At 49.7% G+C, this 16,942-nt stretch overlaps 1 protein-coding gene across 2 annotated transcripts; it reads left to right on the forward strand.

Moving 5' to 3' along the window:
* The first annotated feature begins 1,144 nt into the window (after nt 1–1,144).
* On the forward strand, nt 1,145–16,893 carry Nau (myogenic-determination protein nautilus). 2 transcript variants are annotated; one of them, XM_076322184.1, is made up of 5 exons: nt 1,145–2,354; nt 3,353–3,680; nt 5,873–6,043; nt 10,506–10,584; nt 14,542–16,893. In XM_076322184.1, exons 1-5 carry the CDS (start codon nt 2,011–2,013, stop codon nt 14,673–14,675), a joined length of 1,056 nt encoding a protein of 351 aa, XP_076178299.1. In that variant the 5' UTR covers nt 1,145–2,010; the 3' UTR covers nt 14,676–16,893. The 2 variants fall into 2 exon arrangements, with proteins under 2 accessions (XP_076178299.1, XP_076178300.1); XM_076322185.1 differs by having other exon boundaries at nt 2,005–2,336.
* The last annotated feature ends 49 nt before the right edge of the window (nt 16,894–16,942 follow it).

A 16,942-nucleotide genomic window follows, 5' to 3' on the forward strand; every position in this document is an offset into this window, starting at 1 on the left:
CCGGCTGGCTGAAATTCGAGCCCAGTTTCGCTCGGCTTTGTGTATAGGGTGAGTCAGCCGAGTCGTGTCTCTCTTATGTTTCGAGTTGAGCTGTTTAACGTCTAATTTCCCATGACGTCTCCTTTTCCCCAAAGTGAAACTGTATGCTCGAACGGAGTTGTCTTTTTCTTTTACGCGAATCAATTTCACGCGTTGTTACGCGTACGAATAGCAGACCTCTCGACGAGAGACTCGCGGCCATTTGAGGCGTTCCGTGCCTTTATGGATTATCGAACCTCGAAGTGTATTTTAATCGATCAAAACGAAACTATCGATGATTGGGTATATACCGATGGATCCGGGTAATAAAGTTCAGAAACTATAAACGTATAACATTTTCTTCTCTCTTTAAATAAGAAATTTGTCCTCGTTTTGCGTCGTTAAAGCGTTACAGAATACCGCTTCCAGCGCTCGTCTTTCACGCCTAACGTAAGCGCCCTTATAATCATAGGAGGGTTAAAGCAGGGTGTTAAAAAGTTACCAGCTCTTATCGTGGCCTGCGTGTTACTATTCTCGTTTAACGTAAATTTTTGAAAATTTCAATCCCAATGCATGGATATTAAAATCCCGATCGTTACGTTTTACGCTCGTACACCGATACCTTGTTCCTTACGAAACTAAATGCAAAATACATAGTAAAAAAAAATAAAACTTGCACCCCGTAAGACACACGGAAACTACCCACTAATTGTCCCATTATCGTTTGACACCAACTTCCATCGATGTCTCCGTAATTAAGTAGATTTACCTCGTTGCCCGGATTCTCGGATACTATCAATAGATCTGAAACGGTGTTAGCATCGAGCCCGTTATTTCGTTTTTGCGGATCACGAGCAGGATTTACCAACCCAAAAAATGACCGATACCGAAATAATTTCGGTTCCAAGTCTCCGGATTAAACCACACCCCGTGACAAGATTTCGCCGGCCGCTAGGTCGGACTGGGTAAGAGAAGAGGCGGGGCAACGGTGGATCCGTGAGGATTTCGATGGGCCCTAATTGGTCGGCTTCTCGTCGAAAATAATCCAACTGGGTGTAACCAGCCGCTAAACGCCGCTCGTAAAGTATTCGAACGGCGTTGGCTAACGCGCGCGTTTCGCCGGGACGAGAAGCGTGGCCGCGAAGCGAGGGCGAAGCGAGCGCGCGCCTACGATCGGCTACGAGTCTCAACGAGCGCGTACGAGCTTGCGGGTCGCGACTCGCCCGAACGCTTCGGAGCCACGCGCCCGGCCCCACCGAAAGCTCGCCGCTTCAATCTTCACCGAGACCTCGCTTCGATCTCCGGGCTCACAGAGGCATTTTCGGGGTCCGATCGCGAATCGCCGCGCGCCCGCGCGATCATTCTTCGTTGTAGTTCCGCGCGCGGTCCGTACGTCGTAGTTTGCCAACGGGAATCGATCGTCGAATACAGTTCAACCGTGATTCGATCGCGACGCGTGATCGATCGTGATGCACGCGTCGATGCTCGCGTCGATACGCACGGTATGACGGTGGATCTCGCCGCGAGCCGCTCGTTTACACGTGGAGGAGGAGATACTCGGTAAAGTTTCGAGGAGAGTTTTCGGGGTGCACCGATTTTTGCCGCGAAGAGAGACCGTTGAGATAAGAAAGCTCGCGGAGGAGAGAACCGAGAGGACAGCTCGTCGAGAAGAAAGAGCGGGGAAAGAGAAGCTCTGGCAGGAGAAAGCTTTCGGAGAGTTCGTGGGAAGACAATCTTGGGGAGGAGGAAGCTTTCGGAGAGGAAAGCTAGTGGAAAGAGTAGACGAGAGAATCTCGTGGTGAGAAAAGATCGAGGAAAGTAACGATTGCGGAGAAGAAAGCTCCCGAAGAATAAGAATCGCGAAGAGGATAGTGGTAGCTCGTACGGATGGTAACTTGTGTAAGATAAAGCTCGCGAAGATCGTCGAAAAGGAAATTGAGAAACGCGTCGGGAAGCTCGTTGCTCGCCGGTCCGAAGCGCTAGCCTCGAGATATGATGACCCTCGTGACGGACGCGGTGTCTTACGCGTGTCAAGCGACCGGTAGATCGTCCTACGACTCTTACCGGCACCATCATCTCCAACTTCGGCATCACCCGCATCACGGTCACCATCATCACCATCGTTACCACCATCGTTACCATCATCACTATCACCATCATCGCCGTCGGCGCGCCTACGCTTCCAGTGAGCATCCGTCGATCGACTACCTACAAGGAGGATACCTGTCCGAGGGAAACGTGGACGAGGAAACGAGAAGCGTCGCCGAGGCGACGGAGCACGTCTCGCCGTTAGAGTCGACCAGCTCGCAGCATTACCGGTACGATCATCGTCTCGGGTGAGAGATTCACAAGTTAAGCGATTACGCGGCTTTCTTTTCCTTACTCCGACAACGAGGAGTCTCGTCTCTCTCTCCCGTTTGAAAATAATCGTCGCGAAAGCATTCTCGCGACTCGAACCGCGCCAAAGAGTTTTCCCGTGTAACCGAAATCACGACGGGACTCGAAACCGTCGGAGCGAGTCCGCCTGTCTGTCGTTATTTTGAACGAAAACGCGTCGATGGCTTTATCGCGCATTAAACCATTTTCACCTCGTATTTCGCGTTCCTTTTACCCGTGTCTACCAGCCTCTGTCTCTCGTCGCGCCGATCAAGGTACAACGAGGAGGCTCGCGGTTCTACCGACCACCTGGAACGATTCCAATCGGAGGAACGGAGACGTTCCCTGTTGTCCGTAGCGACGGCCGAGAAGAAGACTATCGCGATCCCCTTCGTACGTCTTTTCTCTCCCTTGCCGCGAGTCTTTCGAAAATCTCCTCGATTGGGACGCGCGAAGCTCGCGAACAATGTCGCGCCGGCGAAACTTTTCCGTCGCGCGCGAGTACGATACGAAACGGAAGGGAACGACGAAAGCCAAGCGGAATTAACAACGATAACAATATCGTTTAAACGGAAATGTAGAAATTGTCCATTTCGATCGATAGATTGGATGTAAAACGAACCTTATCGTGGGTTGGGAATTGCAACGATTCGTTACTCGGTTACGAGTCAAATTTTCATTTATTAACACCAACGGGAGAATACATCGGGAAGTATAATACAAAATTATGGTCGCAGCGATGGGAAAAAATTTGAACGCACTTACCGTAAAAGATTTTATCGCACTCGCGGAGAATTTTTCCACTTCGCGTAAATTACGTACGAATGTCGTTCACGATCCGCGAAAGAATCCACGAATTTACGAATGATCGTAGGGGATGATTCTACGTGAAAGAATAAGTCGAAAAGTGAATGTTGTCGTAGCCCTCTCCTTGACAATTTGGTGTACGTGTCGACAGGTCGCAGTCGTCCAGATACGTTCTGGATTCGGACGACGCCTCGTCGATCGTCTCGGTAGACGCTTCGGCCGATCTCGAATCTGCTTCCGTCGAAGCGGAGGAGAGCAACGAGGGTAACGAGTCGAACGAGCCGAAAGAACCGAACGAATCGAACGAGAGCGAGTCGAGCGAGCACGTGCCCCACCCACACGCGGCATTGGACGCCGCAGCTTCGGCCCACGGACCCCGAAGATGCCTACTTTGGGCCTGCAAAGCTTGCAAAAAGAAAACCGTGACCGTCGATCGAAGGAAAGCGGCGACCTTGCGAGAAAGAAGGCGCTTGAGAAAGGTTAGTAAAGCGCGAAAACTTCCTCTTCCTCTTGTCTTCGTTTCGTTAAATAAAAGGGAATCCCCGCACTCATCGTCGGTTACTTTTACATTTTGTAAAAGATAAACGATCGTAATTGTACCCGTCGAAGCATCCAGTTCTTGTTTAAATTAGAAATTATATGAACGGAATCGATATCCGCGAAAGCGATCAACGCTTGAAAACTTCTAACGGTATTGGAATAGCGGGCCCCGCGATCTTTAGGGGCGGCACTGGCTTCGAGTCTTCCGTCGATCGTTGCAACCGTAATCGTAACATTTGTCGAAATGTCGCCGGTAAACGTAACGATTGTAAAATATTTGAAACCGCGCCAACTTACGAGCAATCCCCGCGACAATTTTTACCCCGGATTCGTGCAACGGAATTATCCCTTCCACCTGTTTACGTTTCCATGGTGTAATATTCGGTAGAAATATCGTCGAGCGAACGCAACGACTCCGAAACGTTCGAAAACGCGTTAAATTACGAACGATTCTCGTTCTCGAGTCGATAATTTTCACCCCGGATTCGAGCAACGGGATCGTCCTCTCCGACTGTTTACGTTTCTTCGGTCGCAATTCGTCGACCGTTGTGGCGTAATTGTAAAAAATATCCGAGAGAGCGCCAAATTACGAGCAATTCCTGTCTTCGAGTCGACAATCTTTACCCCGGATTCAAGCAACGGTATCCCCTCCACCTGTTTACGTTTCTTCGTTCCGAGCAACCCGACGACTCGCGCAGCTGGCAGCTGTGTAAGCAAAACTCGGCTTGCTTCCGAATGCGATACGTCTCGCGCGTCGGATCGAATTTCATCCACCGGTTGAATTAAAATTGTTCTATTTTACATTGCATCTGCGCGAGAATATCGCCAACGGATTGGCGAGAGATTCCTGGTGAAAACGAGCCCAAACACGACCTCGTCCGAACGATTCTTTTCTTTCGCGTCTTCGACCGAGTAATGCTCGGATTCAAGACTCCTTAGGTTCGTTATAAAGTTTCCGAGCGTTAATTAAAACTTTTATTTCTTAGATTTATTCAGTAGAAGGTTCCACGAATACATTGAACCACTATATTCGCATACATTACCGCCAAACAATTTGAGATATCGATGGAAAATTATTCTGTTTTACTATTTGGAGCAATTTATTTTATTTTCGCGCGCTGTCGTCCGATACGATACGCGATGAAAAATTTCTAGAACTCGGTGCACAGACCATTTATTATTAACGCTATCGATAATTACATTCGAACACCTTCGAAGTAGTTTCCATCCGCCCTTATGCGCCTTTGAAATCTTTTCTCCCAGTCTTCGAAGGCTGCGTAATAAGCAGATGCCGGAATCGAATTCAACTCTTTCCACGATTTTTCCATTACTGCCTCTTGCTCGTTGAAACGTTGTCCTTTTATCGCCTATTTCAAACGAGGAGAAAGGAATACAAAATTGGGTAAATACGGTGATTGTGGAAAAAGGAAGCGAATTTTTTGCTAAAAACATTTGGATAATTGACTTTAAAAATTGAAAAAAAGAAATTGATTCAACTCGTTACGTTATTCAGACATTAACCGAGAAATGCACACGATATTGACAGAAGTATATTGTAGAAATACAACAGCGGGCGAGAATAACGTCTATATGAACGAAAAGTAAATATGTCGCAGTTCTCCAACCATATGCATTTAAAGGTTAAAACCGTGGGACGTTTCGCGTTATCGCGGTGTAACAGGCCAGCTCTTCTCGCGCCACAAATCTTTTTCTTCGAACATTTTCACGCAAACATTGGGCCACACCTTGATAAAATATTGCACCGACCCGTGTGCAAATACTCTATTTGGATTTTCTCTCTGTCGTCGGTAATCGCGATCGAAAGCTTACCTGATCGTCTTTGATCGATGTTGTCCGTCCACCTTTGAATCCGTCGTACAGTTCGAGAACTCACGATCGGCTTCCAACAGCGACCTCAAAGGACATTCGAATCGTTCGGGAGGTTTCTCTGCCAATTCTTCCGCGCTAACACAATTTAATGCGAGTTCTTGGTTCTCTCGTGTCGGACATCGTGGAAAATTGCAACAGGTGTAAACACGTTCTTGCGAAACAATGATAATTCGGTAATTTTGTCAATCAGCCAAACCAAACACCGGGGATTCATAACCGAAAGAACGACACTCGGTTTCAGGTGAACGAGGCGTTCGAAGTGCTGAAGAGGCGGACGAGCAACAACCCGAATCAACGGTTGCCCAAGGTGGAGATCCTGCGTAACGCGATCGAGTACATCGAGGGTTTGGAAGCGTTGCTACAAGGCAACAGATCCACCGGTGCTCAAGATCACGGTTTGACCAAGAACGCGGTAAGTTCGCTTCGTGTACCGTGAAGAGCTGAAAAGTAATCGTTTCGATCGAGGAAAATGTACTGTTGGTTCGCGAGAAGAAAGCCAACGAGTTACAGTCCACCTCTATCTTTCTTTCCTGTTACCCTCCCCACTCTGGCTCAGGGTGTCAGCTTTGGCTACGGTTTCCCCACGAATCTTCGAAGATCGACCAATGTATCTCGATACGATTCGCGATTCCTTCCGTAGGTAAATTTCTCAGTTTCGCACAGTACGTTCGCTTTCCGACGTCCTTGCGGTGACCTCTTTTGTGCTGCGAAACGCGCAACAAAGCACGCTACCGTCGCTATCACGGCCGTCGCGACGCACGATGAGAGGAGGAGTAGACGTCGAGGGCATGAGTGAGGGGGACGGGGAACGAAGAGGGAGAAAACGTTTCAACATCGTTTCCGCCGATGGAGTATTCGCGTCGCTTCTCGGCCAAGTCGCTATCGGTTTTCGATACATTCGTGTTTCCCACGCGTGTCAGAAATCGAAACTACGAACACAGTGTACAGGAGAGATGGGATGAGAAGGGGGGTTTGCTGGGGTATCGGTCCGCTGTTTTCGTCTCCTCTCGACGACGACGATGTCTCTCTTCGATTCTCCTCGATGCTCTTCGATCGTCGATCGTAACAGAAGCGTTGTCGTCGTTGTCGTCGTCCCACCGGGGAGGTTTCGGTTCGCGCGGATCCGACGGGACGGACATATTAATTTCGTGTAATTGTTCGAGAACCGCCACGGGGATCCGGCCACGTGTTGAACACGTGTGTACACTAAAAAGGAGTCGTCGCGAGCGTATCGTACTTTACTATTTTTTTATTCTTTTTTTTTTTCTTTTCAATCCGTCACCTCGTCGGTCGAAAGTAGCCTCTTCCTCTTTCGAGAAAGCTCGGAATCTCGGAAGGAGAGCGCGGGGTCGAGTGGCCACTCGAGAATTTGAACATCACCGATCGATCGATCCGGTCGAGGTATGTACAATAGTTGTTCGCGAGAGTAGCGCGGCGCGGATTGAAGCGGTCGCAAGGATACAGAGTCGTGTGGAGGAGGACGAGAACGAAAGGGCCACGAGCGGATGTACAGCTCGCTAGCTAGCCAGCTAGTCAGCTCGTCGCGCACGGATGTTTCGGGGAGAGGCCAACCAGCCAGCGCGAGCCACTTCGGGACTCTTCTCGAGGGGATTATACAATGAAATATATTTCCCTGGCCTTTCGTGTAAAGCAGTCGGGCTCGTATCCTCGCTAAATATAAGCTCGATGCCCGGCATCGATTCGAGCCCCGCGATACCGGCGCGCATTCGTTCGGAAACGAAGGGAAAATTTTGGTCGCGCGCGAGATCCACGAGGCTCGATCTATTCCAGACCTGGACGACGACTCGTTCGATCTACCTTTCCTCCTGTAGGTCCCACTCAGATCGAATCTACGCCTTCGGAGATCGAAGTTTCACCCGAAACTTACGTAGAACACTGTCGCGCGAGCAAACTGACGACCGTAGAAGGTTTTGTCGAAGAACGATTCGTCTCGAAGTTTGTTCGAATCTCTTCTTACGAATGAAAATTATTCGTCGTGCATTGACTCGAAAACCAGGGGAAATTTTGAGTTTTTTCGGTCGGTTGATTCTTCGTATCAAAATTTTCGCGCGAAAAACTTCTTCGGGGATACGATGCGTAGGTACGTGATAAATAATGCCGCTTCGCGAGAGTAAATAGGTATTTTATTGAACGATAACACTTATATAACACTTTAATAACAAAGACGAGGTTCACCCTTCGACGGCCGGAAAAAATTTACCTTTTACTATATTTTCGAGCGTCCTTCGAGCGTGGGCGATCGATCGTCGTTCCGGTGTTTCCGAGGCCAATTCTTGCGATCGTCTTCTTAGACAGCGGTCAATTACCTTAGCCAGGTGCAGGGCCTTGTTGGCAAGAAAATGGGCAATGTCAATAAAAGTCCACTACACTTCCATAAAGTACAATTCCACGAGCAAGCTGACTACCGCAGAGAGCTTTATTATAGAAAGATACGTCTCTTTTTAACGATGAAAATTGTCCATTGTGCATTCGTTCGAGAAATTTTCCGCTTTTTCGGTCGTTCGATTCTTCTTGTAGCCGAATCTCTGCATCGGGCATGGAATATCGAAGTTTTCGCACGAAACTTCCATAGAATTACGGTTGAACGAGTGAACTAACGATCGTAGAGAGTTTCGTCTCAAAGTTGGTATACCCGGTGTCTTCTCGCGGCTGAAAATTATCCACCGCGAACGAATTCCGAGCGATTTCAGACGTTCGACGAACCGAAATCACGAAAGTTTGGAACGCTCGAGTTTATCTACACCAGGGGGGAAGTGTAGTTGCATCGACCTCCGGCATCGAGGCCGCGGAGCTATCTTCCAGAGCAAACATCGCGCTTATTTAAAGCAGCCGTTTTAGTCGCGGAGCACCGAGCGGTTAACGTATCCTACTTTACGATAAAAGCTCCTCGATCTCGCGCCACGTCTGTCCCTTTGCCGGTACCAGACGTCGCGACTCGTCGATCTCCCGAAAAACCGTCGCTGTGTCATCTCTCCGCTCTTCGTTCCACTCTCGCGAAACAAAATTTCTTTCATCGACGACGGACAAATCGGTTGACGACGTTGGTAGTCGTGGACGGTTTCCCGTGTCTCTGCATTCGCGCCGAAGAGACGTTCCCGATTCGATCGTTCGCATTATCACAAAATAGAAATTTCATCGAGAGTACCGTTTTACGATACTTTCGTTCAATGTTACCACCGGACAACGTGTACCGAATGGACCTCGTGTTCTTAACTTCGAAGTACCGTAAAAAGTCTGAGGAAACTCCGGTGTATCTATTACAGTAGCTTCAATTATAAAAAAATAATATTCCGAGGTAATAATTGTAATTTTGATTAAACCGTTCGGTTGTGAAACAGTTTTCGCCAGATCCCGCCGGTTTGTTTGTTTTTTGTCTTTTTGTATCGTTACGAGGAAGAAGAATTCTCGACTTGTGAGCGTTGTACGGAAGTTTTGCGTTTACGCGACCGTACTCGATACACGATCCGCGTGGGTGTTTCGAGAAATCGAAATCGAAATCGACAGGGTGGATAACGGCGAAGCAGCGCTCGATAACGGTGAAATATCAATGTTTAAATACGATTCGATGCGCGGTCTCGGTAAACGCGCGCGCGCTCGCTCGTCCTCCCGAAATGTATCTTCTCGCAGAACACTGGTTGTCAGAGCTAGTTTCTCGTAACAAGTTGCGAACGCACGTACACGCGCACGCAGTCACGCACGATGCCAGGCGGTGGACAGTGCGGCGAGGAACTGCTTTCACTCCGAGAATAGTTGGCCGCGACGCCGCATATAGATGCGCCGAAACAAATAAAGGAACCGGGAGTCGGATAAAATGTGTACGGAGTGTTTAGTGGTCTGTAGAGTGGAGGAATGAATGAGAGAAAGAAGGCGAAAGAGATCAGAGAACGCGACGCCGATCGGCATTCCAACGACGACGACGACGACGACGACGACGATGACGACTCGTGGTTCTCTCTCCGGCCACTTACGTCCGACTTTGCAATCGCTTCCGATTTCCCTTATCTTTTACCGATAGCCGCACGACCGCGAATAAACGCGAGATTGCACTCGCGACGGGTAAAAAATAATTTATCGATTCCCAACGATAACCGTGACCGGGTGAATCGATCGATAAATGATTCTCGTATCGCATCGGGATTTATCCGTGGTACCGTCACGATGCGTTAATAAAACGAAATACCTCGGTGACGATTATATATTATTTATATATTATTTCTTTTCTGTTGTCTGTATCGACAACATTGTTCTTCGAAGATAAAAAAAGATTGTAGATTTTATCGAAGAGTTAAACGGAAAATTGTTTCCGTTGTTCGTTTTTGAAAATAGGTTGCCACGAAAGGAAAGTAGAACGATAAAACGATCACCGAATGGTGGAAACGAGCAATCGAAGATACCGTTAATCGAATATTTCCTATTACACGGGATGCGATTGTCACGGAAATCAGTCAATTATTTTTGACGCTGCGTGAACAAATTGTAGCGCAGCTTGTACCGATCGCGAGCGTTTTCCACCGTGATCGGTCGGCAAAACGTTCCACGTACATATTTGCATTTTCGGGTTTGTTCAAAAATTTCCACCCCTCTTCTCGCCAACTTTCACCCCTTCTCACCACCTCCCATTCCGTCACCGTTTCTCCCTCCAATCGGTGGGCGACGTTTGCGCGAATCCCTTTGCCGAACGGCCACACGATTGACCTACATTTCGCGAACGATCGAATCGAACGAGGCGCGACAACCGCGCGCGTCTCGTCCGTTCGTCAGGAGAGACAACCGCCACCGTTGTTCTCGTTGTGCGATCGCATATACAAAACAAAGAAAAAAAAAAAACAGGTCTCTTTTTTTTGTTTCCGCAGGGCGCAGATTCGCCGCGATACGTGACGGAAAGGCTCAGGCAATTCTCGGACCCTTTGGCAAGGTTTCAACCCATCAACGGTGAGTGAGATTCTATCCGCGAAACGGTAATTTACGTTCGCGGTACGGCGCTGAAACGCGTGGAAAGACGGGAACCGTCTATTAAGGAGACCGTGGACGCGAGGCCGACGCGACGCGACGCGACGCATCGACCAGCTCTTCGTTCTCGTCGTGGTCGTGGTCGTCGTCGTCTTCGTCGTCGTCGTCGTCGTCGCTTCCAAAACGGTAGAGATCGCTCGCGATACTGGTATTTTTAAGTAGATTAATGCCAGACACGAGACGGAGCATTAAGCAGATCGGTATTAATGAGTTTTGTCACCCTTGAGTGACACTCGGTTTCTATTCGGTTACACTCGCTGCTATAGATAGCCCACCCGTGAGCTTCCGAGATGCAACCGTTTCTCCCGGTAGAGTGGCTCGATCCCTCGCGTTTCCTCTCACCCTCTGCCGCCCCCTCCAGTGGTCCATCACACCCCCACCCCCTCGTCGCTCGCGCCACGGAGTGCCTCGAGACGCGCAGCATCGGGTCGTCGACGGCCACGCGCCACGCGTCACGCGTCACGCGTCACAGGCGTACGGATCGCCCACGATCGCGATTTCCCATGGTCGCGATCAGTGGTTGGCGGGCCCCGTGCACGTACACGCACACGCATGATCTCCCGCGCGGACGAAAAAGCACAATCGAGAACAACGCCGTGACAACGAAACTCACCGGGTTCCACCGAAATTTTCGAACGTCCCGCTGCTCCACGGACCGATTTAGTACCCCGCCCCACCCCCCGGATTCTCGCTATTTTCGCGGCGCGACATTCGTAAAGGTTTTCGTTTTTCCGAACCCCCGTATACCGGCCGAAAATGTGGCGGAATTAATTGGCCTACATTCTGAAAATAGACGAGCACGAAGAGAGAGAGAAAAAGAGAGAGAGAGAGAGAGAGAGAGAGAGAGAGAGAGAGAGAGAGAGGGGGAGAGAAAGAGAGTCGTGTCTGTCCACGCGTATCTACGGCGCGCGGGGCCACGAGACGCGCGAAGATCGAACTTCGGGACGAATTCTCTGGTAGAGAGTAAATCGCGTCGCGATCGAAAGGTTCTTGTAGCGTCTCGCGTGACCGAGCCGCAGCCACCGCCGCTGGCGCCACGGTATAGATGACGCGTGGCGAGAACGAGATTGCGCGCCGGAACAAAAGGGGGCGCCGGAGAAATGGGAAAACATTGTGGTAGGGGGAGATCGGAGAGGACGGGACCGCGACAATGCCAAATTGGTCGAGCCGAGTCGGGACACGGGGCCAAAATCGAGCACGCGGAGAGCGCGGGACCGTTAAAATAACTCGGGATTAATTAGCGTTAATGAATACCTGGCCATTGGCAAGCGTGAAACATAACTCAACGGAACGGAAAAGAAACAGCGCGCGCCCCGAGTTATCGGTTGGCGGCGTCGCAACGCGTCGCGACGCGACTTAACGCGGGTCCGAGCCGTCGAGTGCCAAGCGTGTTCGCGCACCGATTTCACGTACACGCGGAAACTTATCGCGTCGAAGACCAACGGTGTTGGCGATTCCGCGCTCGGGGAAGGGTTGCACGCGTGAAAGATAAAGAGGGGGAGAAGGGATTCGTGACACGAGTAGTCACTCGTTAGACGCGACGGTCTATAATTCACGATCGCGCCGCGACGCAACGCCTACGCCGGCTCGGACGCCGCGAAGCGTGGAAAAAGAGAGTCCCACCGACCCCCTCCCCACACCTCCGCCACAGTAGTAGCGGGTAGGAATAGGCCAGGCCGCGAGAACGAGAAACAAGTTCTTCCCTGGGTAGCGAGCGCGTGTAGCGGTGCCAAACGATTTACCGAACCGTAACCGTAACCCACTACCGTGGACCCTGATTATTTTAATTGATGCCTCGCGGTTGCGTCCCATTTAACCGGCGTTATTTCAAAAACACTCGTCGTTCCGACCGAACGCGTTCGTCTAGCCCATTGGCCACACCCCGAACAACCAGCAACGGAGACACCCCGCGGGCCCGTTGTTACATCTCTTCGGCCATCGAACCGAGCAACATTTTCGTTCGGGATCCGCTGTCGATTTCTTTGGGCCGCGTCGCGGAGAACCCACCCCCATGGACCCGTTATCGATTTCTCGCACCACCGAACCGGGCTAACTTTTCCTTCGTCTTCCACCCGGACTGAATTTTTCTGGAAAATTCGCGCCACGAACCACGATTCGTCGAAGCCGGCCAAACGTAACAATTAGAATTCGCGGGTGGATGGAATTTTATTCGCGGAGCGACGCAACTGGAACGCCTCGTAAGTCGAACACTCGATTCGTTTCGATCTTGTAATCGGTGTCCGTTCGGAAGTACCGAACGATCCTCGGTTTTACATTTGCGACGGTGAAGTACGACGTATCGACAAGATGGAGTTATTAAAGGGGCGGAGAACTTCGATAAAGTTTCCCAACGGCACGCCGAGGCTCTCGATCGTTTTTTAAAGGGAAAAAATGTTAGTCTCGCGAAAGTTTCGCGGTTGTCGTCGACCTCGTATATCTTCACCGTTGCGTTATACGAATATGGAATACGCGAAAGTTTGAGAAACACTGTCAACCGGGGGGGAGAAAAAATTCGTCTTGTCGTTGGGGTGCGTTGCTCGCCCGCGCAATCTCGACATCCGAGATCCGCTCGCGCGACGATCGTCGCGAGAAACTCTCTCTCGGTCGCAGTTCGGTGGATCGTCGAAGGATGAGAAAATTCTAGCCACCCTAAAGTGCCATATATTGCCACGGTACATTAGTATGACGCATCGTCGCCGGACCATCCTTTTGCCGACGGAACGCAACGTGAGTTTAAACGCGGCGGAAACTGCGGCCAAAATACATACTTTGCCGCATCCAGAATTCGCTAATGTCTCTCGAAAATCTCGTTTCCTCTGTCGGTTGGCTTGTCCTCGTCTGGCTCTTCTCTTTCGCTCGCTTTCGTCCCCCCAGCCCCCCCTCCAACCCCTTTACAAACTACTCGCCCAAGTTACACACGTTGCAACCATCCCCCGACTTCCTCGTTGCTCGTATTAATAACAATAATTTATTTACGGGTACGGGAACACTCGAGCTTCGATTCGTTGCGCGTAGAAATCGGGTCCGGACCAACTAGCAGGAGTTTGGGATAGACGGAAGAAGTTCACTGACTTATCAATCTCGTTTGCAACGATGTTTCGTTTCCCCGATGAGGATGATACGACTCTTTCTCTTGATCTCGAAACGCGTGTATCGCGTTCCCCATCTTCCATGTACGTTTCCTGTTCGTCTTGGACCGATTCGAGAGGCGGACCTCTTCTCGCGACAAGATTTCGACGTCGTTGTTGCGTTTCCCGCCTAATGAGGAGGAATCAAAGGTTCCTTGTTCGTTCGAGGGAACACCCGGTGAGAACGAATCGAGCGAACCGAGTGTATTAGGGGTCTTTGAAGACCGAGGGATGCAATTAAGTCGTCTCGATTTATTCCCAGCGAAGAACTCGTCCGCGATTCGATGTCACCGGCTGACTTTTCGACAAAACGACGCACGTATATATGCATATGTATATGTATATGTGTGTGTATATATATATATATACACGCGCGACGTTGCTCGACGAAGACATCCGAGTGCATTCTTTAGCCTTTTTCGCGTCGATTCGAACCGTGCCCTACGAGCTCTCGTTCTTCTCGCTCTCGTATTTATATAAGAGTTTTCCACCCTTAAATATTCACGTTACGCTTGCATCGCGCCGCGAACGTAAATGGAAACCGATGGACCGAGTCGTTTTTATCGCGATCGTTTCCATCGAAAGATTCATCGGTTCGTTCGTTCGTAAATTCGATGCGATTCAACGAAACGACACGGATCAAAAGTAATCGAAAAATAATTACTGGCGATCAGCGCGTTCATCACGATACGATAACGAAAATCGCGCGTTGCGTGAGACGAAACAGCTGATGGGATCCCTTCGTTCGCAGGATTCGAGCAAACGGAGCCGCAGTCGCCTCAGATCAGCGGTAGCAGCTTGGATCGTCTGAACATGATCGTCCAGAGTATCAACGATCCATCCCGCTCGACCGGCGAAACCCATCGGTACCCTTTGCATCAATGAGAACGACGAAAACAGTATTAAAGAGGACCGAAGAGCTTTTATCGACTGTTCCTGGACACGCCAAGTGGATACCAAGTTCCTAAATTTAAGCTCCGACGAGCCGCGTACATCTGTACACGAAGATTCGTCGATTCGTCGATGTTCCATCGATCCACGCGTCCGTCGCGAAACCTCACCGCGCGTTCGTCCCCGTTTAAAATATTTATATCGCTAACCATGATACGACAACATTGTCCGAACGAATCAATTCGTCGCCTCGGTTCCTCCGATCTCTTTTGCTTTCCGCTGGAATCACCGCGAGTCGAAGCATGCAATTCTAGACAAAAAACTAAACGAGTAAAATCGTACTCTGTAAGCTACTCGCGAGACACATCCGACGAAAGTTTGCACGTTCGTCCTTTAGTGTTCGCGAATCTAATCCCGCGTAATCCCGTCTCCCTCGCGCGCGCAAGCGCGTGTACATGTATACACACACGGATACGTTTATTCGAGCCACGCGACAATAAAGAGCATCGAAATCGTTTAAATCCTGCGCGAGAGATTCGCGTGTTTATTTATTTTTCCGTCGTTCCTCCTTCGTTCTATGTTTTACCGTTCTTTGATTATGTTTCGTTTCGCTCCCTTCCATTCCGTTCCGTTCCGTTCCGTTTCGTTTCGTTTAGTTCCGTCCCATTTTATTCGATTCCATTCCGTGCCGTCGGGGTTAGCCACCACGCGCGAAGATACACTCGATTCGCGAAAGACTCGGAATCAAACGAAACGATTATCGAAACGAAATCGAACCACTCGATCGAATCGAGTGTCCTTCGATTCTCGAGAAGTTCGAACCGAAAAACACTATTTCCCACGCAATCGGGACAACACGACATCGAGAGTTGTGTAGTCGAGATAGCAGATGTTGCGTACAGTCGACTCTGTCGCACAAGCAAGCAATGTGTCCGTGAACACGCACGAACCCGCACGATAGAAGTTAGTCGGGACAACGATGCCGGTGCGGTGCCTACGTTGTGCGTTCGTCGATAGGCGCTTTCTCTCTCGCTTCTTCCGACCCTAATCGCGCGCGACTCGTCCACCGAGACAGCTGGAGTCCCGGTCGATTTATGGACGTGACTTCCGAAAGCCGACGGCGGCACGACCAAAGAAACTAACACAGGAAACAAGAGATCTTTTCTGGGCTGGTAAATCGGAAAGCTTGTAAAGTTTACGTATCGACGCGTTTGCCCTGCCGTGATATCGGCACGTTTTCAAAACATACGTGATGGTTCCCTCGAGAACCGGTCTGTGCATCTGTCTTGGTTCTTCAGGATTCTCTCGTTATTGGTGGAAAATTCCAATCCACTGTCTATGCCGATTCAAAGAACGAACGTGTCTCACGATCGTGCTTCCTCCCGCGCAAGCGAACACGTACACTTGCCCCTACTCGCCGGATCTAACCTCCTTGAGTCTCATTGCTGTCACCTTACATAAATATCCACGCGGTACATATTTCGAATATGCTCGATACTTGCCGTACTACCGTCCCGCTTTCGTTATTATCGCGGTCAATCCTACTATAGATCATTATTTATCCGTGATTCCAACTACGCGATTTGCCACGATCTTTACTCAGCGTTTCACAGTCCAGTCAGTTTGTTCACAGTCACCCTCCATGTGATCGTCGTTCCCCATGCTCGTCGCAATTGTCGAAGCATCAGGGGGATAACATCGAAGGTTGGCATCGATACAAGGATGAAGATTTTTTTTCGGTTTCATCGTCGCTTTTGACTGCGCGACGAATCGCTGTAATTAAGGGAAAACGAGAAAACGCGTTGGCGTTCCGTACGGGGGTTACCCAACATTAGCCGAAAATATCCATGTCGCGGGAGTAAGAATAGTTGGGGACGACATAAATATTTTCGGAGTTACTGACCCGTCAAAACTCTCGGCACTTTGAGCCGAGCACACGTCCTCCCGACAACTGCAACAGTCCCGCGACGGGACCCCATCGTTGCTCGCTATTAAACTATCTTTCAACTGCGAATGAATCGCGCGAAAGAAGGACAGTCTCGTTCAATGTTTTGCCGCCTTGGTCGTCGATTCAATTGCATTCAAAAGTATCGGAAGAGTTGACCGTAGATTTTCCGGTAGTAGATAGAAGTGCATTTATTTTTGTTATTTGAGGAAAATATACGTAACATACCAAATGCATCCTCTTCACTTGCGCAACGTGCTCCTAACTATCAAACAGCAGAAACTTTTAAAATTAAATGGCTTTATTTAAGCTTTAT

The sequence above is a fragment of the Ptiloglossa arizonensis genome, chromosome 10 (assembly GCF_051014685.1).
Source record: "Ptiloglossa arizonensis isolate GNS036 chromosome 10, iyPtiAriz1_principal, whole genome shotgun sequence".
Lineage (NCBI taxonomy): Eukaryota > Metazoa > Arthropoda > Insecta > Hymenoptera > Colletidae > Ptiloglossa > Ptiloglossa arizonensis.